The following is a 27,324-nucleotide window of genomic DNA, read 5'->3' on the forward strand; positions in this document are numbered from 1 at the left end:
TTAAGATTCATTCCATTTTCCAATGGTCCTTCTTCAGTGCTCTGCATTTTCTTTGGTATTTCTTTTATTACCCTGAATAAATTTTTATCACCAGCTCCTTTTTGCTCTTTTTGTACTTGATCTAGACAAAGGCTATCAGGGCACATCCTTCTATGGCTCCAGAGTCAACGTGTAGATTTTAATTAGGACTGAAATCTAAATCTCTCTAACATTTTTTCTACCAAACTGGAGTCAGCCTCGACACGTTTTTCCAAAAAATGACACAGATCTACACCAAACAGCACCATTTCCAGTGATTCTGTGTAAGGAGTGTATGACACACAAGATACACGATGCTATGGCAAAATAACGACCGGGAACTTCAACACAAATTCCCCTATTATATTACTAATGAGCCAGCTAAGAAAGGGAAGGTTGAATATGCTGGGTCCCTGAAAACTCCTTCCAAAAAAAAAAAAATGTTTTTGATGTTTAAAAAAAGCATAGTTTGATACATAAAATGGAAAAGCACTATTGAAGAAAAATAAATAAAGGGTTGCACTTCAGAAATAGCATCCACACTGGAAAACTAAGTGAGATGAGAATTTGTTTTGAAAAAACAGACTCCACCTACTGCAAAACGGAGGCACAGACACCTGAGGTATCAGTCAGATGGGAAAAAAAAAATCTGAATTTTCTAAATGGCCCATTTTAAGTGTGTATGACAATAATATTATTATCCACTAAGACAGTAATAATTTAAAGAAAAGCATAAAAATTTCCTGTTGCATCTGGTTTCCTTATTCCATATAAATTACCAGAATAAGAAGAAAAATCAGAAGATGCTTAGAACACCAAGATCCTTCTGTTCTGCCCGTTTTTCCAGTGCCTGGGCAGGTAGGAGAAAGATGCACCGTAAAGAGGCAACTACTCATTTTTAATGAGTACACATAGTATTAATTGCCTACAAACGTATCTAAGTGCATTTTTAAGCACATACTTGTCACAAATATTTATGGATCCATTTAATCTATAGGTAGTATCTTCAGTAGTGTCAATTCTTCCCTTCGTTAGGTTTAGAAGTGCTAACCAGCCTAAGCAGCTGTCTGAAAAGCACAAGGTGGATTTCAAAATCTCTTCGTTAACAGGCTGATGAGAGCTTTTCGCATTGATTTACCCAAACCAGGACTTCCTCAGATGTAGTTTACTTTTTCTTAGTGGGAGGCTCTGCTCAGTATGGTTTGTACTGCTACAGAAGATGATGGGTAAGATACTGCAAGAAGCCGTTCAGGCTGCTTCAGAGTTCGTGAGATTCTGAATTTGCCCCAAACTCTCTGGCATCTTCTACAAGGATACCTTTCCTTCACCAAGAAAGGTCTGGTTCTGGCACTTCTGTCCTTTGCCCAGGGACAAAAGACAAAGATTTACCTTCAGGAAGTTCATGTGAAGCCCAACAAGAAAGCAACCGGGCAGGCAACGTCCCTGGCTCTGATGATGAGGTTACTGAGGATGATAATAGAAGCATTGATAAAACAATCTGGATTGCTTTATGTATTATCACTTCTGAAGTCTCCAAATACCAATGGGAAGCAAGGGTTTGTTATTAAGGGTAATTTATTCTAAGGATTGCTTGATGTGGTGCAGATAGTAAACAGAATATTCAATGGATTTACTACGAGTTTCCCGAGAGACTCAGAAGTTAAAATAAACTTACTTCATTGCACTTCTCCCATATCAGAGCCTGAATCCCAGCATTTTTATGTGACACAAAGGCAGGAAGAATTACAGACTCTAGGAGGAGTTGGATATTTTACAAGTGTTCTCAAAAAGGAGAGGGAATAACAAAAGAATTCAGTTTCAGTGAATTTAAATGCAGGACCCAGAAAATGCCAAGCACAGAAATTTGCTGAAACTAATAGAAGATGGCAAAAAAACTGAACCAAGTGTTCATTAATACCAAAGGGCCTCCAAAACTACAGAAAACTTCCCAGGACATAGCTGTTATGTTACTTCTTTCTGTAGATCAGCAATTTTGTATCTGTATATATGTGTGTGCATGGAGAAGCACAATGCTTTCCAGACTTAGCGTGCCTTTTTCTGTTTTTGGGGGGCCAAGAGGAGCAGAACAAGAGGACACACAGTAAAACACCGTATTCCAAAATGAAGGGTGTTTTACTGAGAGCTAGGAAGGTGGAAGGTGTTGATGGGTCAAAGGTGTTGACAGAAGAGGCAACTGGCACAAAAACCCAGAAGAAATATAAATAAATAATTATTTATTATTATTTTTCTTTTTTCTTTATGGTGTAGGTGGCAGAGCTATGGCCCAGGCAGCCCAGAGGCTGTGGGGTCTCCTCCTTGGAGAGCTCCAAAAGCCGCCTGGCCATGGGCCTGGGCACCCTGCTCTGGGTGGCCCTGCTGGGGCAGGGGCTGGGCCCAAGGGACCCCAAGGTGCTGCCAGCCTCACCAGGCTGGGATTCTGTGGGTGCTAAAATGATGTGAAGAGGGATGAGTAAGCTCAGTATCGGCCAGATAGTGAAATACCAGTGGAAAGTCACTGGTGGGAACCATGGTGAAGAAGAGTGGGGGTTAGGAACAGACAACTGATCTGGAACAGCTGGAAAGGGTTGTGAATTCATGAAATAAAATAGTCAGAAAAGGAATAAGCCAAGAAATAGGCAACAGAGACAGGGCTAGCAGGTAAAGGGAAGAAGTCTATGCTGAAGTTGACAAGAACCTGAAAGTCTATTGGTTCAGTGCAAGCAGTTTTTGTCTTGTTTGCTTGGTTGTTGTGTGTTTATTGTTTGTTCGTTTGTTTAAGAAAAAAGTGGACTTAGCTCCAAGTAGATCTTTTCCCAAACCTCCCTCCTCTTTCCATCTTTAGGAATTCTGTGATCGTTTACAAGAAAGTGAACATGGCAGAAACATTTGGCAGAAAATGGGCACGGCTCAGAAATCGCTCAGTTGGCTGGGCTAACAAACCATGCTGAAACCATCAGGGAACACGCCTTCCCCTGCCTTGGTTCTAATTCTGCCTCTTTGTACACACAACACAGAATTTTGTTCAGGGCAACTCGTTTCCTCTGCTCTAATTGAAGTCACTGCACCCTACCATTATTGAGGAGTCGCTTCAGGAAGGATTTTAGTCAGAAAACACCTCTTTAGGCCAGGTGGGAATCATTTTAATATTTTATTAAAATAGCGCTTCAAAAAGGGGAACCAGTAATGCTAGACTCCAGAAATAATTAAAAACAAACAAACACACAAAATCCTGACTATTCTCCGCACACAAAACAAACAATGGAAAAGCAGCTAGGAATACAGAGGCAAAATATGTCAGAAGTTGCACATCAAGAGGATTTTATGTTCAAGTGATCTCATTCCGAGTTTTATGATATTACTGTATTATGCTTTGGTTGCCAACTACTACACCGAATTGCTGGCAAGCCCACCGTTCACACAAAAACAAAATACAAGGCCTTTTTAGTCAGAGTAGGAATTCCCAAACTGGACCACAAATACACTTCAGCCTGAGTAACACAAACTGGGATTTCTCCTTCCCCCACACTTCACTACTGACACAGCTCAACTTGGAAAACTTTCAGAAGCAGCACCCTTTCCAATTAATATAATTAAAACTCTATCTATCTGGTGTTCAGCTTTTCATTGTGATTGTGTCTCAATCATATTGCTCAGAGTGACAATGGGATTTCAGAACTACGTATTCCTACATGTGAGACATGTGCATGGATCTCTATTGAGAATCTTTGTTAATAATGAAATGTAAAGCCAAAAATACCTACTTATCACCAAAATCCTGAATCACTGGTATATCATCAGTTGTTTAGCTGGAATTACTTGTGGGTGACTTTATTTTGTTTTAGTTTGCTTGTTCATTGAGAGGAGACGTTTAAATATATTTAAGATCTATTGAACTTACCACTTACAACCACACTTTCTGTCCACTTTCTGATTTCCATGAAGCTGTTTCTACCACAAGGGATAGGAAGAACAATGAATGGGACAGAGGACGCATTTAGAACCAGTCTTCCTCTACCCTGCTCTGTTTTTCTACAGGCAAAAACCTGCTACCACTTACTTAATTTCAACTTTAATAACTGGTAATTACCTACTTGTAGAAGCTGGAAGAGACCATCCAGGTTCACTACCACCAGTAGCTTATTACCAGGAGCAGAACAACAACTGGCAGAAGAACACGATGAAATGCTCTTGTGCTCAGCTTTCATCTAGACTCTCTCCACAAACCATTAACAACACTTAAATTCAACAGAAGTTGTGACTAAACACTCGTGACGCTCCCAAAAGCGTACAGTCTTGGGTAAAAAGCCTTCTCAAACCTGTTCACAGCATCCACCAAGGAAGAAGCAAGAGACCAGCACGTACAGCCAAAAGCTCATCCTCCATCCACTTGAAGATTTCAGCCTCAGCTTTAACCACTCCAACCCTATTCCTGCACGGCGTACACAAAACCTTGCTGCAAAAATGGCTCTTTTGAGGTCCTCTACTTGTTCTCCCCATAAACCCACACCAAGTGTAGGCTTTCAACTTCGCATTTAAAGACTTCACAACTCTGTCTGCTTTACTTACCAGCTATAATTGACAACTCCTGCAACTCAGCTGGCATTTCCATGCAACTGCCTCCCTGACCGTCAGCTTCTGCTGTTAGCGTGTCTGTGCTTTCTTCCACTTTGCTCATTACACATATAGGGCTACCTAATTAAATTTATAATCCCTTATGTCTCGATGAATTTTTAAGCTTTATTTCTGTCAAAATCTACAAACTTCCGCCAATTGGCCGTGGCTTCATCCCTCCTGGCAGGTTTCATCCTGCTACATATATTCAGTCCCCGGTTAAAAGCAGGCAAATGGCTACAGACGTGTGCCTGGCAAAGACATGACAGTTCTTCACCACGGCCTTTATCTTGCGAGTTAGCTCATCTGCTCGTCTCTTTAGACTCTTAACCTGCCAGCACAGACTTCACAACCCGCTACAGCACTGCTCGATCCAGTACAATCCGAGCTCTCCAATAACTGGAGCGTTTGAGTACCACCAGAACAAACATTTACAAAAGCAGGAACCGATTCTTATCTCGTTTCCTCAGCAGCAGTAGGAAGCGTTAACGTTAGGTTATCCCAGTTACCCCGCTGGTATATAATCTGAATTAGTTAGCTGAGTTAGCTCAGAATTAGTTAGCTGATTACAGGTCTGTTAGTAATACCGCATTTTGGCAGCTATTCTAAAAATAACAGCTTCAGAGGTTTTATTTGTTTGATACAAACTTAAAAAACAAAACAAGAGCAAACAAACAACAACAACAACAAACAGTCACTACATAACTACAACATGGGAAGCATCCCCACTAGACTACTTAAAAGCACGAAGTTCAAAAAGCCTTCATTAATATATGTTTAAATAATGTATTTTTTTTTTTTTAGTATCTGCCCAAATGCATGTCTCAGACTTCAAAATTAAAGAAATACTTGTCTACCAAAGGCCCGCTTAATTAAATGGATTTCCGAGAGAGAAGCAATAACCAGAGAGCACCGCTGCCACATTCTCATTACCTGTTTCCACAGTGTTTTCTGTTTCTGCTGCCTCCAAACCATCCATACTGTCTTCATCCTCCACTGCAGTTTTTCCTCTACTCCGAGGCCTGCAAACACAAGAAGAGAAAATTGTTTTTAAGCTGATAGGACTTTTTAATTTTTATTTTTAAGTTCATCCAGGATCTAATTAATTCCATTTTGGAGGAATAATCGTCAGCACCAAACTGTAGAACGTTTAAGCCAAGCAGGGATTTGAGTCTTGTACAGATCAAGGTTCCTCCCCTTTCTTCCTGTTTTAGGGAACGATCTCAAACAATGCACACTTCACCCAGCAGCTGGCCCCTTAAGTTTCCTGATTATTTATTACAAGAAATATTCTCTCATAAACTTCTGATCAAAAAAATACATATTAAATATTATCATTTTACAATATGAGTGTGCTTCTTGCTCCACATTTTTTCATTACATACGAGGTATCTGCAGAGATAACAGAGAACAACCCAAATCTGGCCAGTAGTCACATGTGCAATAAAATAGACACTACTTCATTCAGAGCATCCTGAGGAATAAAAACTATAGAATAACAACAAGGCTAAAGCAATCGAATTGAACCATGTATTATTTTCAGTGAAATAAATATTTTGACGCCGAAAATCAAATGTTATGAGAGATGGCTGGGTGTTCCCACAGTAAAGAAGTCATCACATGAGGAGAGCACATGGAAACTAAACTACCTGGCAGCTCCGTTTCCATTTCAATCAAGGCCTGACGGGGAGCAGGCAGGTTTGCATCCCGGATTTCAGCCTTTTTTCCCCTGCCTGCCTCTCCGGCAAGAGCGGCGGTGGGCTGTCGCGAAGCCCGAGCATCCAGATTCCCAGCTGTTCGGCAGCCCATTTGAAAGGGAGCCAGGCGCTTGGCACCTCGCCTCCCGAATTTTCAGGCTACTTGGCGAGCTGCCTGGCACGCCGACAGAAAGCCTGGGAGACCCTGGGAGCTTCTGAGTCCAAGTACGCAAATTCGGAGAGCTTTGGGGCAGCTCAGTGCTTCCAAAGCCCCCCGAGCTCCAAGGCAACCGGTCAGCAGCCAGCCTGCCCTCAATCCAGGTGTTCCCCCCGGGGAAATGACCCCGGCACCGAAACCCTTTTGCTTCCTCTTTCAGGGATTCTGAAAAGTTTGCTTTTAAGTTCTGCATTGGGAGATTTGTTTTTTGAAGTGATTCAAATGTTCCAAAAACCGTGTTTCCTTTTTTTTTTTTGCACAGTCTGTTAAAACACTGCGACCTAGCAAAAGTATTAGCTCACAACTAGATCTGCTAAACTGGCTACAAAATACACTCTGGGATCAAATACGATCCCAGAAGAATATACAAGGGATCTCTGGGATCGGATATGATGCCATGCACAGAGCGGAGACTGACGATCATCTTCTGGGCCTACACTTGGTGTTCTCCTGCTAAGCAAGGGGCCCTGCCTGGTATTACTGAAGAAGAAATCCTTTTAAACTGTGTTGGGAGCCCTTTTGCCTCTGTGAAGGAGGAAAAGAAGAATTCAAGTGCAGCTAAAACCAGAGCCTGAAACAAGCCACTCCTCTGCAAAGGAGCGAGGGGAAAGAGGAAAGTGAGAAGAGGCTGAGGACAGGACTTCACTGCTTGGCACTGTGAGATTTGTTCCAACAACGCCAAAAAATGTGGGAGCAAGGTTAACCCTCAGGACTCACAGTTACCTTTCTCCTTGCTGGGTTATCCACAGGCAGAGACAGCCCCCCAGAATAAAGATTTAGGTTTCTTGTGTTTCTTTACAACAGCCCGAGGTGTCAGCCAGCCCCGCACAGAGAAGGCAGGGAGGCTGAGACACCTCGCTCACTGCAGCAACACCGCCAGGCTCTGCCAAACGCACCCAGCTGAGGACAGGGATTATTTCTAAATCCCATCCCCATTATTCCTCCACCAGCCAGCCCTCTGCATCACCGAGGTACACGTTTGGACTACGACGGGGTCACTTTTAAACCAGCACAAGCCGAAACGACAGTCCTGCTTTCTTCCCAAGTACCCCCTTCCAGTCATCTCCGACATCTTTTTTGGCGAAAGCCCCCAAATCTTGAGGTCTCTTCCAACCCAGACAATTCTGTGATTCTGTGAAATAGCGGAAGACGACTGCTTGCACTTATTTAATAATTCACATCTGGGTTTAGGCTTGCCATTACAGCCACATGTAACGTACGAAACGCTGAAGTGCCTCACAAAGCTCTTTTAAACACTTTGCTTAAACAAGAGCAGCCTTCACTCCCCGACGTCCCCACCGTATTTTCACAACCTATTTAACACTGAGGAGAAGCAGAGGTTTCAATTAATTAAATGTAATTGCTTCTTTCCAGCACAAGGTAGAACCACGCCTGGGCTTTTCTTGTCATCCCCTCCTCTCCCCACCAGCGTTTCCCTAAAAGCCCTCATAACATCAGGCAAGTTTGGAATAGAGAACTGGAAGAAATGCTGGGTTATATCAACCGATTTTCTGTCAGGTGCATTCGTTTCACAAATACATGAGATTTTACAGCCTAAAAATTCAGGTTTACTATAGAGAAAAATAATTCACGTCCCAAATGTGGGCAACGCAGGCTGTACTGGCAACTCTCCTTCAACATTTCCACGGGAAATGCCATTTGTGTCTCGTGCACCTCACTGCTACAGCCAACATCTGCAGTAAGAACGGATTGTTTGATGTCATTTTTATTCATTTTATAGATTTAATAAAGGCTGTGACAGCTTTGCTTAACCCTAGATTTTCCTCTGACAATCCCAGTGACTTTATTTATTTATTTATTTTTCTATTTACTTACTGCACTCTCCTTTAAATGAAGTGGAAAAGCCAACGGTGGGGATATTCTGCTCTTGGGACTCGACTCTTTGAGTTACCAACAGGACTAAAACCTAAACCTGCTCTCACCAGACAGTTTTCTAGAAAGCTTTGCCTTTTGGACTGCAAATTAGCCCAAACCTGGTTAGTTAACGAGCACACAGAGCAGTAATGCACCCATCGCTGTGCATCCTCCACCAAACCCAGCACCTCTAACACCAGACCAGTCCCCAAGCAAAGCCTCATCCCAAACACCACTGTAATAGGAACAGCAGCAGGACAAATTTGGGTAGCTCTGGGGTTTTCCAGCATATATTCCAGAGTCCCAAACTTCCTTACAAGCAGGGCACGGCACACCACACCTCTACCCATCACCACAGGATCCAAAGCCCCCGGGCAGTGGCCACGTGAGGCATGGACGAGCCACGTCCCACCCCGGTACGGACCGGGAACAAAATGTACAGGCAGAGCCCGGCTGATGGAGACGAGGAGCACACAACAATAAATCTGGGGCAGTACAATAGGCAGTGGGCTTGGCACACAGGCTGAGCCGCTGCCAAGCTGCCCGCGACTGGCGTTCTCGCTTGCCTTTTCCTACAACAGAGTGCGATTTAGAAGGAAAAAAACAAAACCACGGCTATTGATGTTTAAATGAAGGGATCCACTGTGAGAAACGCAGCGTCTTCAAGCAGTCAGCATTTCGTGAAACAAAGTCAACAAGAGAAAAAAAATTACTTTTTTTTTTTTAAATGTATATAGGACTCCAGTTGAATTTAATTACTGTCTACAATAATTTTATTCGTATTTATAGAACATTGAGTCATTTATCAAAACCCTCCGCGACCTGCTCCAAAATTTGTCATCAATTAGCTCTCTTGGCTAATGCCTTTCATTAATCTCCATCTTTAAATACATCATAGTAAATACGATTCTTGCGAGCAACTAATCACATTTAGCCCACAGGACAAAAAAAAAAAAAAAACAGCAAAAAAAAAATCCCAGCAAAACCTGCTGCAGGGCTCAGCAGGTCATTAGCTGGCCTGTTTGCAGCAGGCAAAAACCTGAGAGGTTGCTTCCAAGCTTGGTCTTTTCAGTCATACAGCAACATCTCCAAGCATCGAAGGGGCTTCTGCTGAAGTGCATGGAAAGGGTCGTGGATGCACGATGCTAGGATAAAATAGAAAAGTGTCTTTTTTTTTTTTTTTTGGTAGTTGGTGGTTGTTTTTTGTTTGTTTTGTTTTGAAATGCATGGTGTTTTTTGCAGTGTACTTCCCCCCTTCTCCCCTGGTGCCAGCAGTAGCTCTGCAGGCTTCCAAGCACAATACAGGTCAGAAGGACGCCGTGGCTCTTACTCATTCTTTCCTTCCAGTCACCGGTAACAAGGCTGTGGGCCAGCATCTCCTGGAACCACGTGAAATAACCAAAGAAGCCACTCTGCTTCGGGTTTTGTCACTGCCAGGCTGCCAGTTTCTGACCGCCCAGAAGTTAGAGCCAGACAAGAGTTTCTGCAAGTTCTCCCTAAGTTGCTACCAACAAAATCAGATGATAATTTCAAAGCATGGTCTGAACAAATTAATTTACTAGTCCAGCAGATTTGTCACAGCTTACCAGGTGTTCATACGAACTGTCCAAGAGCTTCACCCTCTTTCTCCAGTGCCCTGAGTTGTCTGGGGAGGAATTAGCTCCCCTCCTACGCTTTGCGAGGTGCTGAGTGCAATGCTGAACACAGAGAAGAGGACCAATAACCTTAAAAAGCGGTGTAACATCTGGGACACGGTAACATCCTACAGCAGCACAGATGTCTTGTTAAATGAACATCTGGCCGCAGCCTTACCCTGGAAGACAGCAGAGGCACGCTGCATAAAAAGGCTCCATCGGTGCCGCAGCCAGCAGGGCTGGCGACAAGCCAGTGTCCACACGACATTTCCTCGCCTGAAAGCTGTCCCCATCCTCTCAAGAATCCTTTCCAGGTGTGCAGAAGCGCCGTTCCTGGTGTTTCTGAGTAGTAAATCATGAGCACAGCTGCAGCAATTCAGCACTGGAGCAGCTAAGGTTCAGTTGCCACCCCCGTGTGAAGGGAATCACAGCAAGCAAGAAGCAGCTCCTGGAAATATCTGAAAGGAAACTTTTTTCCCCTCTCTGAATGCTACTCATCAATGCAGTCTTTACTGCTCCTAAGAGTTGAGGAAATTGAGCATCTCACCCCGTTCTTTCACATATTATAAAAAAGATCTCGGTATTTCCCTTCTTCCTACTTATTTCTTACACTGGAGATGTATACATGAACAGCAAAAGGGCCCTGATGGATGGAAACGAGGAGATGGAAACAGAAACCTCCTGATTGATGCAAGGTGACAAAGCTGACCTTTCAGAAATAGGAGTGAGAGACTAGAAACAGGTTTTGTTTAACATCTGTGGAAACAGAGTTATTACAATCCCATTACAGAACTTGCTCAACCTTCTACTTAATTAATAAGAGATCTCAAAAATATACTTTATTTCCTATTAGCCTCCTGGTACAACCAAAGACAAGTATGTATCTTCATACTTCCAATTTATACAGCGTGATGATCTTCTTAAAAACTCTCCATCAAAGGGAGGCTGCATTTCAAACCAAAATATTGCAACTTCCCATCTTGCAAACCCCTTGATCAGTTACAACTGCACAGCCACCGCTCACCCGTTTTATAAAGTAGCGTGAAACACCTGAAATAAAAAGAAAGTACTTAAGAAAATACATAGCCTTTGAGATCACAGATGTCTGAGAAAAACCATAAAAAGAACCCGGACTCCAGTCCACGAGTGCTGATTCTTATCTGCACTTTTCTAGTGCTCTCCTGTGAAAGAGTCGCCAAAGATTTCCTACGCCTCTCAGAAATGCAAATAAAGAGTTTTTCAAAGATTACTTGTAGCAAATGTTGCAGTTGCATCTTGGCTTTTATTCTAGAGTACGGTCACAGTTTACAAAAGTTAACACAAGGAAAAAAATGACTGGCGAAGGCAGAGCTCAAAGAAAGAAGGATGTCCTGAGACAGGTTGGGAGTAAAATATTACACGTGTAGGAACTTGCATTGAGAGGCGGGATGAATCAGCACTTTTACCTACAGGTGAAGTTTGGTTTACCTCTGTTTTCAGCTTCAACTGCTCCTGCAGTTCGTTCCCTTCCTACACGAGCCCCCAGCCCTGCCTTGGGAAGGCTGCTGCACAATGGCACCGCTCTGGCCACAGCGATGTCTTCAGCACCTTCCCTGCTCCTCCCTGCGGGTACGGTTGCTCAGTTTGAGTCTGGAACTGTTCGAGCAGATGAAGACCAAGCTCCCCTAGCTGAAACAGACCCTTACACCAACCAGACCGTGACATCTCCTTCCCAACTTGTCACCCCATTTGGGGAGCATCCTGTGCAGAGAGAGAGGCACAGCTGGGAACGGCTGAACCAGGAAGATTCCTGATTGACAGAAGCTGCAGGCAAATAAAATAATGATCCTTTCACACCAGCCCACAAAGTATTTGTGGAGTCACAGCTCAGCCAGTGACAGAAATACTGAAATACTGAAGCTGGGGCTACTACACAGCTCTTGTGCTTCTGCACACCTCTTTGTGGTATTTGTACTTGAGGATCCTGAGTCTGGTGTGCAAAGCACCCAGGCAGGCTGCCTGGCCCACGGCTTTGGGCTCTTCAGACTTGGAGACATTTGGAATAAACGAGTGCGAAACCACCTGAGAGGCTTCCAGGTCTAATTTTCAAATTGCCTCGAGACATCTATCAGCTCCGTATGCTGAAATTACTGTTAGTCAAATACCTGTCCTGGTATCTCAGCAATATACACTATCACATGCTACAGATTGATTTGTCCAAAACCTACATCCACGTCGATAGATGCTCTCCCTGGCTGCCTTGCAGCTTTATAGTGTTAGTTCTCTGCCATAAAACACATTATATCCAGAGCCATAATACCCATTACACCCAGTTGAGGAATAATTATAATGCAAAGAGAACCTGATGCAATGATGACCTTCCGATCTATTATAGATTTGCATTTTTGCACAAAGAGCATCCTTTACACGTTACCAATGCACTCGGCCATATTCACTATGAAAACGATGCAGAACAACATACCACAATTTAAATATTTGCACTCTGTTTTAAAACCTTTTCTAGAACCAAATCTGACAAACGTTCAGGAGCACCAGCAGCCACAGGTAGAGCTGTGAGAGTCTTTTCTGCCTCTGTGTCTCCACCTGCCTCCAGCCATGGTGATGGCTGCTGGCTGGAGGAACCCTACGAACATAGTGGGAGGCTCTGCCATGAGCTTTATCATGACCACTGGATATTTTCACATGGGTTTGGTGTTGTTTGGAGGGGGCTTGTTTTAGTTTTATTGGCAGAGAGTGATTTCAACTAACAGGCAACTGTAAAGCTGAGAGACGACTCGGACCATCAAACCCAGAAATCTTCTACCCTCTGCAGGAGTTTGCTGGTGCCCCATCAGGAGCACTGTGCCTGTCCACACTTCTTCCTTTGTCTAAAGTCAACAAAACTGCATCAAAATATGTTACCGCTTCAAACACTGTCTCTTCTTGACTGGTAGCATAAGTGTTGCACTTGCAGCAGAAGACGAGATGGATTTCTCCATGACGACGGCTACGGGAAGTTTTAACTTCGCCAATCTTGTGACAGACCCGATGCCAAAAATTCTTAGCCGCAGCAGGGCCAAGCTCTTGTCTTTGCTGTGAACGCAGAACCCTCCAGCTACTCCCTGCCACCACTTGCCTGCTGCTCTGGCCTCAGCGGAGGTGCCAACGCGATGGTAAGGACAGCAATCCTCCTCGCCGGGGATTTCAGCAGCTCGTACGTAAAATTCAACAGCTCTGAGTCATCGTGCGGGAGAAGCAGCTGCCAAGTATCTGGAACTTTGTGCAAGTTTTGGTCTCCTGGAACAGCTTTGTGTAGTTTTAGCAGCATTAACTATGAGTTGTTCTCAAAGATTTCCTTCTGACACTGACCGAGTCTTACTACAGGAACACTGTGCAGGTATTTTTATGGTGTATACGCAGGAAGGGCAGGTGCAGACCGTGCTGGGATACTCAAAACGGATGCAAATACTGACCTCTTACCTATTATTTCCAACTCTGTAGGACAAACTAAATGCCATTCACATGGCATCATTCTGAGAGATTGCCAGATCCTAACAAAATTGCCCCAGTCAACTCCAAACATCTCATGCTTTCCCCTTGAATAAAGTTCAGTGTCTTTTGTCTCAAATCTCTTTTACTAATGGTTCTTAAACTAAGAGCAAGCACAGATCTTTCTGCCTGTAGGTTCCAACAGGCAACACCATCGGAGCATCGCCCTACTGCTTCCCCCACCGCCCACCAAAGCTTCAAGCTGGAGGGACTATGAGAGGGCTGGCAGTACCCAAAGTGCCCATACCCTGCTCCTACACAAGATGCTGACTTAAAACATGTTACGCAGAGTTTTGGTAATACTATCCAAACTAACTGATAGCCTGTAATATTGTCATTACCAATTTGAAATGTATTTAGACAAAAAAGCAACAGAAATGAATGTCATAAAGCCACAGACTTCACTCATCTGTTAGCACCCTTAGTGCTCCTTACAAAAAAAGCACTTTTTTTTAAGATAATGTCAACAAGTTATGAAATATTTCTCTTTCGGTAAGACTGTTATACCTAGGAAAGCCAAAAGGAAAAAAAAAAACACATCAACACCACCACCACCAGCGAAGCCCACAAGATCTGGTCACTAATTAAAAATCCATTAAACCATATTCAGACGGCTTGGAAAACCTCAGAATATCAAAATTAAATCTAAAAAGAAGATGGGTAATATAATCAGATGGGTGTCAGTATAAATTTATAATTCGCATGAAATGTTTTTTTTTAAAAAAAAAAAAAAAAAAAAGAAAAAAACACAACTGTTTTCAAACTAGAAGTAAATCCTAAAAGCCAGATCACGGAAGCTATTTTTATCCCAGAGTAAATAAAACTCCAAAAATACTACTGTGAAATATGAACAACAATGCAAGCAGCATAATAAGCATGCTCCGAAGCACAGTCACAACTAATAAAGTCTTTAAAAAGGTTTAAAAGCTTCTGTATAAACAGACGTATCAGTCTCTAGGGGCACGGATAAGGCAGAAACGCTGCAATCTGCTGAACAAAACTGCCGATCACGTTTCTCAATAAAAATCCCTGAAGAAGATTCATGTGACCTGGAAACACGAATTTGCCTTCTGATAATTACAGACTAAGCCCAAATAATTGTAACGGAGAGCTTCTCATCTTCCATTCAAGGGTTTGTTAAATCTCATCATCTTGTTTGGGGCAGTATTTCGCTGCGCACCGATGTCCTCAGAATTTCACCCTGTATTTGAGCCCACTAAGAGCCACGTTGAGCTTTCTCTGGTTTTGATCCATGCTACTCTTCTGCCAGCTAGGAAAACATAAATTCGCAATACTTAAAATAAAATTAAACGCCGTCACCAAAAAGGTTATTCCTTACATTTCTTAATGAAAAATTTTGGGGAAAAAAAGGTAATAAATGGCCGTGTTTCCCAGCACTTGCTGCTGGGTCTCCTACTTGATCTTCTCGGCGCTGCCCAGTGTCAGGTGAGGCTGGGCTGTGCCACGAGTGCTCGTGGCAGAACGATCCACGGCTCGCCCAACGTCACCCGATACAGGCCAGAGCTAGAAACAAAACTGTACCTGCGTCACCCGATAGCAGCAAACAACCAGCGAACATTGTTACAGCCACTACTACAATGGAAGTCATCCAAGAGGCCCAGCTGATAGCTCCAGGTCAAGTTCCTTTGAGGCCATCATCAGCCAAGGACACCCAAGCTGTAGGCTTACTCCATTTACTGTGTTACGCGCTGGAAGTCCTCAAGTGCTGCCACTTATCTCCAGTTTTGCAGGTATCTTTAGTTTAAACAGGTAAGAAACGTGTTTTTAAGTTAATATATTTTCCAAGATTTAGCCTTGGTATGGAGAAAATGCAAAAACGCTCACGATTCAGAGATGCTGACCTGAAGACAGGAGTAATTTCGAAAGAAATTTTGAGGATTAACACAGATTGAACGGGTAGCCAGCAGGACAAAGCCAGTTTGTATCAGGATCCATTCCTCGGGTGTTGAGGCAGCAGCAGCAGGGACAGAGGAGAGCAGGCAGTGAAGAACGAGAGGGAATCCAGCAGCGACGGTGTCTTTGGGTAGCAGGGCAAGCTGTGCTCTTCTAAAATGTTCCCAATTTACAGCCTGATTCACTTCCTAACTTTTTTCAGGAGCCACCAGAAAAATTGTAACGAAGGTAATCAGAAATGACACTGAAGTTGGTTTATCAGAGGCTTGTCTGTGTATTTAATTTTTTTTTCCTGAGGATAGGCCTTCTGGAATGACAGCTTCTTAGATATTTATACTTGTATTTCAACTGCCGTTTTACATATATACCCATATGCTTCTAATTAACATTTACAGCATGAAAACTCGATTCTACCCAGCAGACCACACAGCCTCAACAATCACCATGAGCCCTCCAGAAGTACTCCAGGTACCAAAAGCTGGCACGGGGACAGACGAACACCTGCAGCCAGCCGGGGAGGTGACCCCCCCGAGGGAAGGGCACTGGGCTCGGGTTCTCTTACAGCACCCCACAGCATCCTCACAGAACAGGGGCTGGATCACAGTGTGGCCAATGCGTGATTTTCAGAAGCAAAACTTATTGTTTGTTGCAGTATTACTACTGCAGAATTGATTTTTTTTAATTTATTTTTGCACACTGAAATCCTCTTCAAAGTACCTGAAAGCCTACATGATGAGAGGAGAATTACACTCGAGGTGCTCTGATCCTCCGAGGCTTAGAAACCACTCTAATTTTGTAAAAGGCTCCATTTTAAAAGCATCTTCAACAACGTTTCATACCCTGCCCATGAAAAAGCTGCTAAAGGGCACTATGGGAACAGAAGGCCGATTGCTCGGACCTGCTGAACACGATGCCAGAAGCATTACCCATGCCAGTCTGGGATCTGTAAATCCATGACCGCGATTGCTTGAAGCCCATCTTCCAAAAGGGCACCCCCTTCGCCAGCCCCTTTGTAGTTTGTTTCCCTGGTAAGGATCCACGCTCATTTTCTAGGTGAATTTCTCCAGTTTCAGTTTTCCAACGCTGGCTCTTCTCCTACCTTTTCCTGTTACATCAGGGAACCCTCAAGTAGTTGGTATTTTTTCCAGCAGAGATGCTGGCGTTGCCATCAAGCCAGTTCTTGGCTTTATGGCTTGGACCCCCCACCATCCCAAAAACAAAACGCACTGAGCACCTTCAACTTTCTCACCAAAAGCAATCCTCCTTTCCATAGCCTTTGGTCCGTCTCATGGATTTTAACCAACATTTCGGGCTTCTCGTGGCTAGCAGAGGCCCAATAAACACGGCAGCAGCCAACCTCACCCACGCTACCAGCAGAGCTTCGGCGCAGAGCTGCGAGCACCCCGCACGCGGTTCCTTCTCCAAACCTCCCCTTCCTGGCTGCAGCCCCTCCAGGCACTTCCACCTGCTGCCAGCACTTTCGTGTTTAATTGCAGTCAGTCAACCCAGATCACACTGCTGCTTCCTCCCCTCGCTCAGCTGCATCATCCCATGCACAGCACTCACCCGCAGGAATTATCATCATTTCCAGACCATAGTTCAAACTACTCTGAATATCAGATCGTATTGCTAGAATACCATCCAAAAAACCCAAAGCCGTGCCCTAAATTCCCAAGACAACAGACTACCCTGTCACTTAACTCAGCTCCTGTATGCTTTATTCCACTGACTAATTCAAGTAAATATTTTAAATCAGAATATGAAAGTTAGGTTCCAACACTCTTTACAAAAAATCCACATAAAGCTTGTGTTTATAGAAAACGGTGTGAAGGATCAGAAGACGCAGCATCTACACCAAAAGGAACTTCCTAAATTCATGTAGCGAGTAAAAAGATGAAAAGGAAGGGAAGGAATTAAAAAGAAAAAAAAAAATGCACAAAAAAACACCTAAGAGTTCATGACTCTGAAGACTGCACTGCATATATTTTCCAAAATAAAAATACAAAGTTAGAAGCCCTAAATTCCGCACAATTCTTCACTCTCCATACTTCACCACCAAGGCACAAGCAGTGCCCAGCACAGCACCACGAGGCTTGAAATTGAGCCCTCGGATCACACCAATTTCAGTGGGACCCGCAGGATCTCACCGTCACACAGGAGCGAGTAGCAGGTACTTCGATACACCTTGTGGCAGAATTAAATACTCTATTGAAATGATGAGATCAAAGAAAAAAAAAAAAACACAATGAATTTATTGTTTCTTACAACTTTTTCGCTGTAAAATTCAACTCCAAGGTAGTAATTGGCAGGGACAGAATTATGTAGCAATTAGGGCATGACAGCAAAAGCAAACAAGAACTGAAAATGGGTTCGACACTTCTAGTAACAAGCAGGTAATTATCACAGCAGCTTGAAAGGGGCATAATCAACCAAACTGACATCATCCCTCCCACATAATAAAATGTGAAATCCCTTTACGTGCAGCGCAGCTCTTACATGCAGCTGGTAAACGCTGCTAGTCGGGTCCCTGCGCCTGCGGAGCAGCCGAGGTTACAGTTGGGACAGTTCAGCAGTGGGTAGCATCCATTTCTCTATGGAGAATGACGACAATTATCATGTTTTGATCCACTCTGGAGTACCAAGACTACCAGCAGAAAATAGCACTGCATGCAAATGTCTTCGCTTCTTCAAGGAACTTTGGAAACAAAGTTAGAGCGTACCAGCGAATGCTGTGCCTTAAGGGAAAAGTTACTGGTACACCACTGCCTGCAAGATGAAATAGGCTTAATTATAAAATAAAGTGATGAGTTTTAAGTATGTTTGAGTTCTACCTCCTAGATTTCCCCACAACTCCCTTTATTTAACCTTAGGTGCAACGTTAACTCTTGTCTCAGTTTCATTACCCCAGGGACATTTCCTCCGTCCCCATCAACACCGAGTCCAGCCCCGTCACCAACAGTCACAATTCACCACAATGCATTTGAGGCCATTAAAACACAAGCTGTAATGAAACAAATAAATAAATTTGTTCGTCTGCTGTCCACTTTTAGCACGGCTTCACCGCCAGATTCCCACCCTCGCCGGCGACGTGTTTTGCAAACCTGTCAGTCCCGAGCGAGCAGCGGCTGCGCTAGAGGCAGGCACAGCCACCTCCCTCTCTCCTCTTGCTGTATTTTCTGTATTCCCGAGCTACGTTCCTTGCCACGTTCTGGCTCCGTGTGTTGACAAATGCATTTACCTCGCTGCTGTCTGTCAATATCATTAGCTTGCTGTTTCCGCCTCCTTCCAGCTCATTAGCAGAATCCCGCACTAATCCTGCGGGCTGCCCGTTAACTATTTCTGTCCGGCGCCCAGCTCGCAGCCACGCTTCCCTCCTGGTTTCTTGGATACGAGCAATCCCAAACACACCGCAGCAGCGGCTGGGTTTGCATTGATTTTGCAAGTGAGATCTCCACAAAGCGTTTGCAGAGCCCCCGTTCGTATCCGTTTGTAAACCGCGCCGCACGTACCCCGAGTAAAACACACGCGTTATTAGCATTTATTCCCTTAGCTTTAGAGGCTACACAGATGATGTGCAGCACTAATACAACAGAAATTCTTTAGACACCCGTTACCTCGGGCAAACTTTTAGGGGTTTTGTTTGTTTGCTTGTTGGGTTTTGTTTGTTTTTACTGATTAGGCAGAGAGTTCTCAAAAAAAAAAAAAAACGCCAAAAACTGGGCTCCCAGATCTCAACTTTTCCAAGTTTCTGGCAGAATTACAATTATTATTATTCATCTCAGCATGAAAATGTGATGAGTCTGCAGCCTCACCGTGGCATTCCTCGAGGTGTGGAAAGTTTGGGTGACCGGGCGGTAAAGCAGCTGTAGGGCTAACAGAAGCCACGCGACTGCTGACTGCGTTACTGACAGGATGACGTTAATGCTATTCCAAACTTGTCTTTTTTTTTTCATCGCATCTGAATCATTTTACATCTGAAACTACTTATAGAGGTTAAAAGCCTATCAAGAATCCTATTAACTAGAAAAATATGAAAAAAAGGGCAAGTTTACTGATTTAAAACTATAAACTGTAAAGGAAAAGGAAACATTCACTTCTAAGCTAAAAAAAAAACAAAATCCTAAAAAAAAGGAAAATAGGAAAAAATAATCCAAACCACTTTATTATTAAGCCAATTATCATTGGTGAAACTTCTTCTTAGAAGCTTTGCTTCTGTGAACACGATGATTTCACTACAAGGATCTACAAGCACACGAAACAGCTGTGTACATAACTCTCCAAAAAGCTAGGACTGGCCCCAAACAAACCAACAGGGGACCTGCACTGAGGCAATGGCCAAATCTTCCCCTGAAGAACCAGGTAAACTGCACATCCCCTTTACTAAGAGAGGTTATGGAGTAAGAAAGGAGCTCCCAGCCCAAAGACGTGCTAAGAGAGAACAGAAAGGAGCAGCTGCAATAAGAGGTGGCTGCCCAAGTGGTGCTGCCAACACAGCTCCCAAACCGTGCCCTCAGGTGCCCCGCACGCATCAAGCTCACGGGTAAGTAAAGTAGCAGGGAGCAGGGTGGTGGATGCTATTTCCTAACTGGAGGAGGTGAGGTGGGAAGCCCCCAGTGATGCACGTGGTTTTTCTTCTATGCGTGTGGATCCTAGAATAAAGGTAACGTGCTTGCCTGCATGCCCCTAAGGGAAACTTTCTTCATCTGAGCAGCCGGGAAGGGTGGCTCGGTGAAGGAAGCGGGGTGTTTTGAAGCAGGGCTCCTCCCTGCAAGAGCCTTGAGAGGGTGCAAGGCAAACATACCTTTTTTTTGGTGTTGCTATTAACTTCTCTAAACACAGACACACCCCAGGACCTTATTTTTTTTTTATACCTAATCCTATGGGCTCGTTTGCAGACAGGTTGAGGATTTGCCTCCTCCAAAAGTGAAATCAAAAGCTGAAGTTTAGCTTACCTTGGAAAACAAAAACAAAGCAGGGCTTCAGTCACTAGACACACCCCATATCAGCATACTCCAGCATTTAATTGCACAATACCACTACGCTGGTAACTCACAGCAGAAGAACTACAGCTTAAAATAACACTACTAATAAAAAATAATAGGTAAAAGCGCGCTACCATTAAAAGAAGTCATTGCTCAGCAATGCCACTGGACTAAATCTAAGTTTCAATAAAAGCCATCACCAAGCATCAACTTTATTACCCAGTGTTTCACTTCCAAATCCAAGAAGCGTTTAAATGCTTAGCCTCGGATGCACACAAAAATGAACAGACCAACAAAAGTGAGGCTGAGAGTTTGCCTCAAAGCTATCACACTTGCAGGTGTAGTGCTGAATAATTAACCTGTGCTTTTTTTGAGGACTACCTGAAAGCCCCTCTGTCGTTTATGCTTTCTGTTACCAGTATTATTTTGAGAAACAAGATGAAAACTGTATAAAATTCTGAATTATTATAAGAACATTATTTTTTCCTGGATCAAAACCTACAAATCCTGAATGCTTCATGAGCTCTTCTGAAGAATTTTTTTTTTTCAAGTTTCGTTGGCCAAAAACTTACTATTCAGGTTTCACAAAATTTTAAAAATGCTACATATAATATTTCATCACTACTGTAAGGTTAAAAAGAACTGCAATCAATAGCTTTGATTTCTGAAATTACAGCCCGCATTATAAAACGCCCTGCTGGAGAACAAATCAAGGGTGGAGAGGACTGAAAAGTTTCATATATTCCTAGAAATCTCAGACAAAAGTAAGCGTCCTGTCCTATTCCACCAGCTCCAAAATTCCATCGCTTCGTGTAACATTAAAGTTACACTAACAAGGTTTCACATCATCAGGAAAAATCATAGGCAAAACACAACAGTGGACCTATCTTAAACACAAATAAATGTTTCTGCTTCTTTTTATCAAGCAGCTGCTCTCAGGGAGGATGGCAACTACGAATTCTCCTAACACAACAAATAAAGAGATTTTTCTTGCGTGCAAGATACTCATTTCTTAGGAGACACAACAGAAAGCACCAAGGCCAACCAGTCCCTCTACATGACAACTGTATCAAAAGAAACTGTACTTAAAATAAGCACGCCTCTGATGAGCAGCTACGACAGGTTTCGAACAGTTCAATAAAGCCAAGTGAGTTTTGGTGTTCTCCTACAGCCAGATTTTTAATACTTGCACGGAAGCAAAGGAGTCGTTTCTGCAGATCTAGGAACAGAGTCAAGCTCTTATTACACACTTCTAAAAACAAATTCATAAACATATATAAAAGAAGTACGTCTGAAGTCACAAGTATAATCCTAAGAAACAAATAGCCAAAAAGCTACTTAGAAATTGGCATCCTATTACTTGGGAAGATCTAAGAATACCGAAATATTTTTAATATGATAATATAAAGTCAAGAATTAAGCTACATTAGGAAACCTTCCCCTAAATCCGAGTTAGTCCAGCACTTTTTAAAGCACAGTTTCATGACAAAAATGCTTTTTTTTTGTGTAGCAGAGACATACAAAAGGGTTCTTAGGGATGCCAACCACTTTCAGAACTCTCCAGTGATGACTCATCCTGTTATGTATACAAAGCTCTCATTAAAAAAAAAAATAGTTGGCATCATTACAGACCCTCAGTTAGCAATCTTCGACTTACTGTTATTTCTTGCACAAAGTCTTCCAAACGCACCGCAACCAAGTATTCTGGTATGCTAATTTTGGGGAGGAAAACATGCAAATGAACTGGAGTGGCCTTTCTTATACAAAGAGTTTCTACTCTACTTCACAAAGTGCTCCAAGATGGAGATGGCCTCTAATAAAATTTCCAGCTGAACAGAAATCCTTTGTTGCTCCGTGTCGGTTCCTTGCCAGTTGCGCTGATCAACCTAGTTTGTCAAAGCAAGAAAAATAAGTCCTGGAAAATGAGCCTTGATGAGCCCAATGAAAAGAATCACATCTTAAAAAAAAAAAAAATAAAAAAATAAAAATAAACAAACAAAAAAGTACCACCCCTAACCCAGCCCCTAAAAAATACCCTAAAATCTTTTTCTGGCCATCTCCTTAGACACACTGATGTCTCACAGTAAGATAAAACCACCACAGAGGTGCAAGTAATTGTCATGAACTGTGTTACCATAATAACTCATGTTTGCCAATAAGAAAGCTTTTTTTTTTTTCTTAAATATATTTTCTTTGAAATGTGTGGGTCCCTGTGGGTCCCTCCCAACCCGGACAGTCTCTGACCATCCAGCTGTAAGCAGAAGCTGGCCATCCGCAGGTCACACCAACGGCGGAGCCTTCAGGTTAAAATAACATTCCCCTTTTGAAATCCACCTCAAGATTTGCTTCACAGAGGCAGCTCGTCTGGAGACAGCCACCCTCCCACACTACTGCTGCCAAACTGAGCCGAAGAAGCAAGGTACGAATGCTTCCCTTTATTTCCAATCGCTTTAGCCACTCACTTCCCTGGTAATTGAGCTCCTGGTGTTGATCCTTTCCTAACCATGGCCATACATGCGTAAGAAGCTAGCGTCAGTGCCAGCTCTGCAATTTCTCTTTCCCACTAGGGACACTTGCAGCATCTCAGATGTTTTCAGAGCAGACGTCTCCCCCACCGCTGCCACACAGACATTTGATGTTATTTTTCTAGAAACGCCTCTTACCCACAGTAACTACAAGTGCCAAATCTATTCCAACGTGCCAAAAGAAAACCCAGCACTAAGAACTTTTACAGCATCTTCCATCCCTTCTTCTACGACATCCTGATTTGAAAACTCTCTTTGTTTGCCCAAATTGCACCAACACAAGGACTCAACCGTCTCTCTTGCTGATCTTATGTTGAACCTACCTATGCTTGCATAAAGTTTAAGCTTTGCACAGTTGCTGTCAAGGCCACAAATTTAACCTCTGGATTCGTGCTATGAAACTTTGAGCTCAAAGCATATCAAAAAATAAGCCTGAAGAACCACCCAGCTTTTTCTCCTTCCAGGCGAGATGACAAGGCTCGTCTTCGAAAGCATAACGAAACCCTTTTGATTCTGTTCATTTAGTTGTAGGTTTTTGTTATTCTCTCGTTATTTACATAGTACCATAGGTGGTCATGGCAAATTACCAACACAATTTAGGCTGGCTCTCCACTGCAAGATCAGCTTATTAATTAAACGGAACAAAAAAAAAAAAGACAACAGCCTTTGGTAGTTAAAAAGAAGAGGTAGAGGAAAACAGGAGACACCCGCTGTCAACACCGGTGTTTCATATTTGTCCTCAGACGACTACGTTTCAAATGAAAGCAGAACCCATTCCCATTCAATCAGCAGTCAATGGAAGGGAAGAGATGAATAATGGACGCGTGCTGAAGGACGAGCGTCCCCAGCGCAGGCTGGAACAAGGCTGCGGTTTGGGTGGCGAACAATCGGGCTCAGAAACCAGACGGGCATTTCACAACACACGGCGCAAAGGGGACGGGTGGGCCATCCCGAAACGCGGGCTGGGCCCCACTCAGGGAACAAAAGGGGATGCTCTAATTGTATTTTAACGAGCATTTGCGTGTGACCTGGTCTGTTAGATCTGATCTGTCACCGCACTGAGGCTTTTTAGAGATCTGCAAATCCAGAGCCATCAGCAGCATCAGGCATAAAATCTAAACTCACCGATAGCCAGTTCTATCGGGAAACTTAATAAGGAGAATAATTAAGCCTGCTCATGCCATCTATGACCGGTTCATCATCCAGATACAAACACCACGACACTAAAAGAATGAAGCAAAACCTAAGCTATGCAATATGGACGTCTCACATCAGAAAACAAGACCCAACGAAACAATTCACTGCCTGAAGGACCACAACAGAGCTTGCAAACAGTCCAAACTCCCAAATACTTTTGGAGCCCAGAACACCTTCAAAAAGCAGCCCCGTTCACCACACACACAATTTGTCCTCTCAACTTTCCACCATGATTTTTTCAGTTTAAAACTTCACTGATCTGACCCGGAGCTCTCTTGGCAGCTCTTAAGATGATCTGGTCTGCTTTTCCCACATGAGCATCCTCCTGCACCTTGGTAATTAAAATCACAGATCACATCGGAAAGGTGAAAAAAGAATCTGTGCCAGAAAGGCAGACACTGTCTCTTCTAACACGTTAAATGGTCTTGGTGCACATAGGTAGAAATTTCAGGAAAATCCCAAGTAAAAGGTGGTGGTTCTTCACACAATGTGCATTTAATCTGTGGTGTCCCGTGCTCAGCATTGGTGAAAGCCTGTGTGGTCAAGGAGAGGCTGGATACATTGAAGTGAGATCCTTAATACTTCACAAATTTAGCACAAAGATACTTTCATTGACTCCAGATCCCACAATTCTTCCCCAGCTTTCAGTGTTTCAGGGCAATGCGACTACAGGATTTCCTCATTTTCCTTCCTAGGCACCTGCTCTGCACCGCTGCAGGAAATAGGACGGAGGGACATTCAGATCCCTGAGCTGGCCCAGCTCGCAGATCTGGCCACCGTGACACAGATGATTTCTGCATATTATCTTACAGACTCTGAACCAAGCGCTGGCAAGGCAAAGGTCATCTTGTTGCCCAAATTACTTTGGCACCTGAAGACTGATCAGCAACACTAACCTTCATTTACAGCCTCCGGTGGTTTATAAAATTTTCATTTCTTTCAAAGGCTTGTTCATTATTTCCATCATCCACAGACTCTTAAGAGAGTCTCAGAGAATCAGCTCTGCCTGGGAGGTGGCAAGGGGCAAGAAAAGTAAAGAAAATATCCGAGCACCCCATACACCTTCACAGGCAGTAGGTGGTTTCTTAGAGTCTTTGTCCATATCATACCAAAAAAGACATTGCCAGTGCCATTTACACCCTTCATCAGATGGTCATCACCACCACAACACAACTCAAAACCAGCAGGTTTCAGGTCATAGTCATGCTTTTCTACAAGATGCTTTCATAGTCAAAAAAAAAAAAACCTAGTTTGCTTCTACTTAAGCAACACCAAGCTCTTCTTGCAGCTCAGGGGATTCTCCCAAGACACAATTCTTTGCAGATCCTCAGAAATAACCTAAACATCATGTGTCAGGTCACTGAACAGAGTCAGGTGGCACTTTGCTGCAATCTTTGGATTTGAAGCAATATTTAGTTCCAGCACACCAGGACTCTAACCTCACTCTTCATACATAACTCATTTTTTGCTACCTGTAGTCAGTTAAAAGACAACAGTGAGGTATTTGTGGGAGCTTATTTTGCTCTCCCCAACCTTGATTGAGTAAAATCATTAAGTGACAAAGAAGCTGCTGGACAAGAAAGCTCTTATTTAAATACTACACAAACACCATAACCTTCTGTGTTAACACTGGGAGCCCATCTGAGAAGACAGGTAAACATTACTTGTAAAGAGGGCTGAGGGAAAGCTCCTGAGATGGTTGCCTCCTGGGGAAAAGCGTGAGAGGCAATTTATTACCTGTGGAAGACAAAGGGATGAGTTTTAGGGCAGGGGTGCTGAGAAAATATTAGGAATATCATTCTGTTTTAGGCTCGTGACTGGTTAAAGTCATGAATTTCAGGTCCCAAGCTCATCTCTTTGATGAAATTTGTCACACATCTTTGACTGCCAGAACCAAAGAGTTAAGGATGGAGCTTTATGAGAAAACAGCTGCGTGTTCACTGCCTGCATGCAAGCTCATCCTCATACACACAGTTGCTTAATCTTGTCCATCTACTTTCCACGAGGACATATGGTGGATGTCCATGAGGAGATCTGGTAAAGAACAACGTGTGTATTGTATCACAGGATCCTATGATCCTGGTGATTCTGTCTCACAATGCATTACCGGGGTAGCCATGAAGCTCTGCTGGCAAATCGTGCTGCTCAGGAGCAATCTGGTGTAGGGTGGTCTGCAGAGAGCTTGCTTGTGATGAGTTTAGCAGCCTTAAGAAGCTGTTGGAAGCATGGAGAGGAGATTCCAGGAGAGATTATTTCAAGATATGTCTTCTGCCAGTATAGTTTGTAACCACTTAAAAAGATTTTGTAAATCGGTTGCGGACTGCAGATGCAGAAGGTGCTTTCTGTGATGTGAAGTGATTCTGGAGCAGTCAGACGCTTTGTGAAAAAAGCACTACATATTTCCTTCCACATGCCCAAAAGCTCATCCATTTTACTGAGTCACAACAGTTTTACGTAAGCTGCAATCACTCCCCATGATCCTTGCTTCTCTTCTAGCCTTAATAGACATAACAGCTCTACCACTACTCTTTTTTGCCCATAACTTTACCGCTACAACACATCCTTCAAATTCCTTGTAAATAGATTTCAAGCTCTGTCTGCTCGTGCCATGGAACAGTCAAAATGATTACCCTACGAGTGGCTGAGGAGATCACAACCATCACGGGGTTTCTACTACAAGAGAGATCTTCAGAACCTTCCTCAGAAAAGGCCTCCTTGTCTTCACATAGGAGTCTATGTCACTCATCAGGGAAGCCAACCAAGCAGCACTTCTTTCTCTATTTTCTAGCCTGAAAATAAAATTATGGCACAGAACACGGAAAAAAAGTGCAATCATAGTAATATGTGGAATCCTACACGCCAAACTATTCATCCGTACATTGCTCTAATAAATTTTAAACACATAATATCAGTACTTATGACACTTCTCTGCATTAGATGAATCTGTATACCAACTGCAGGCCAGGTCTCAGAGGCCTGAGATATGTTCCCAGCTCAGACAAACACAACCCAACAGGCCCAGGTCTCGCTGAGCGACCCAGACATGCCCTTCATTTTTTCTTCTCTACACACAACAGGCTTGTGATTCTTGTCAGGATCTATGTTGACAAAAAATAGCCTCACATT

The 27,324-nt window shown here is 43.3% G+C and overlaps 1 protein-coding gene across 8 annotated transcripts in view; it reads right to left on the reverse strand.

Moving 5' to 3' along the window:
• The window catches only part of KMT2C (lysine methyltransferase 2C), a 195,371-nt gene that overhangs the window by 143,711 nt on the left and 24,336 nt on the right, over positions 1-27,324 (reverse strand). For all 8 annotated transcript variants that reach the window (XM_084281564.1, XM_084281563.1, XM_084281562.1 and 5 more), the window contains one exon: positions 5,563-5,651. In XM_084281564.1, the coding sequence (XP_084137690.1) occupies positions 5,563-5,651 (89 nt within the window). The remainder of the gene's footprint in view (positions 1-5,562; positions 5,652-27,324) is intronic.

The sequence above is a fragment of the Netta rufina genome (genome assembly GCF_964035555.1).
Source record: "Netta rufina genome assembly, chromosome: 2".
NCBI lineage: Eukaryota > Metazoa > Chordata > Aves > Anseriformes > Anatidae > Netta > Netta rufina.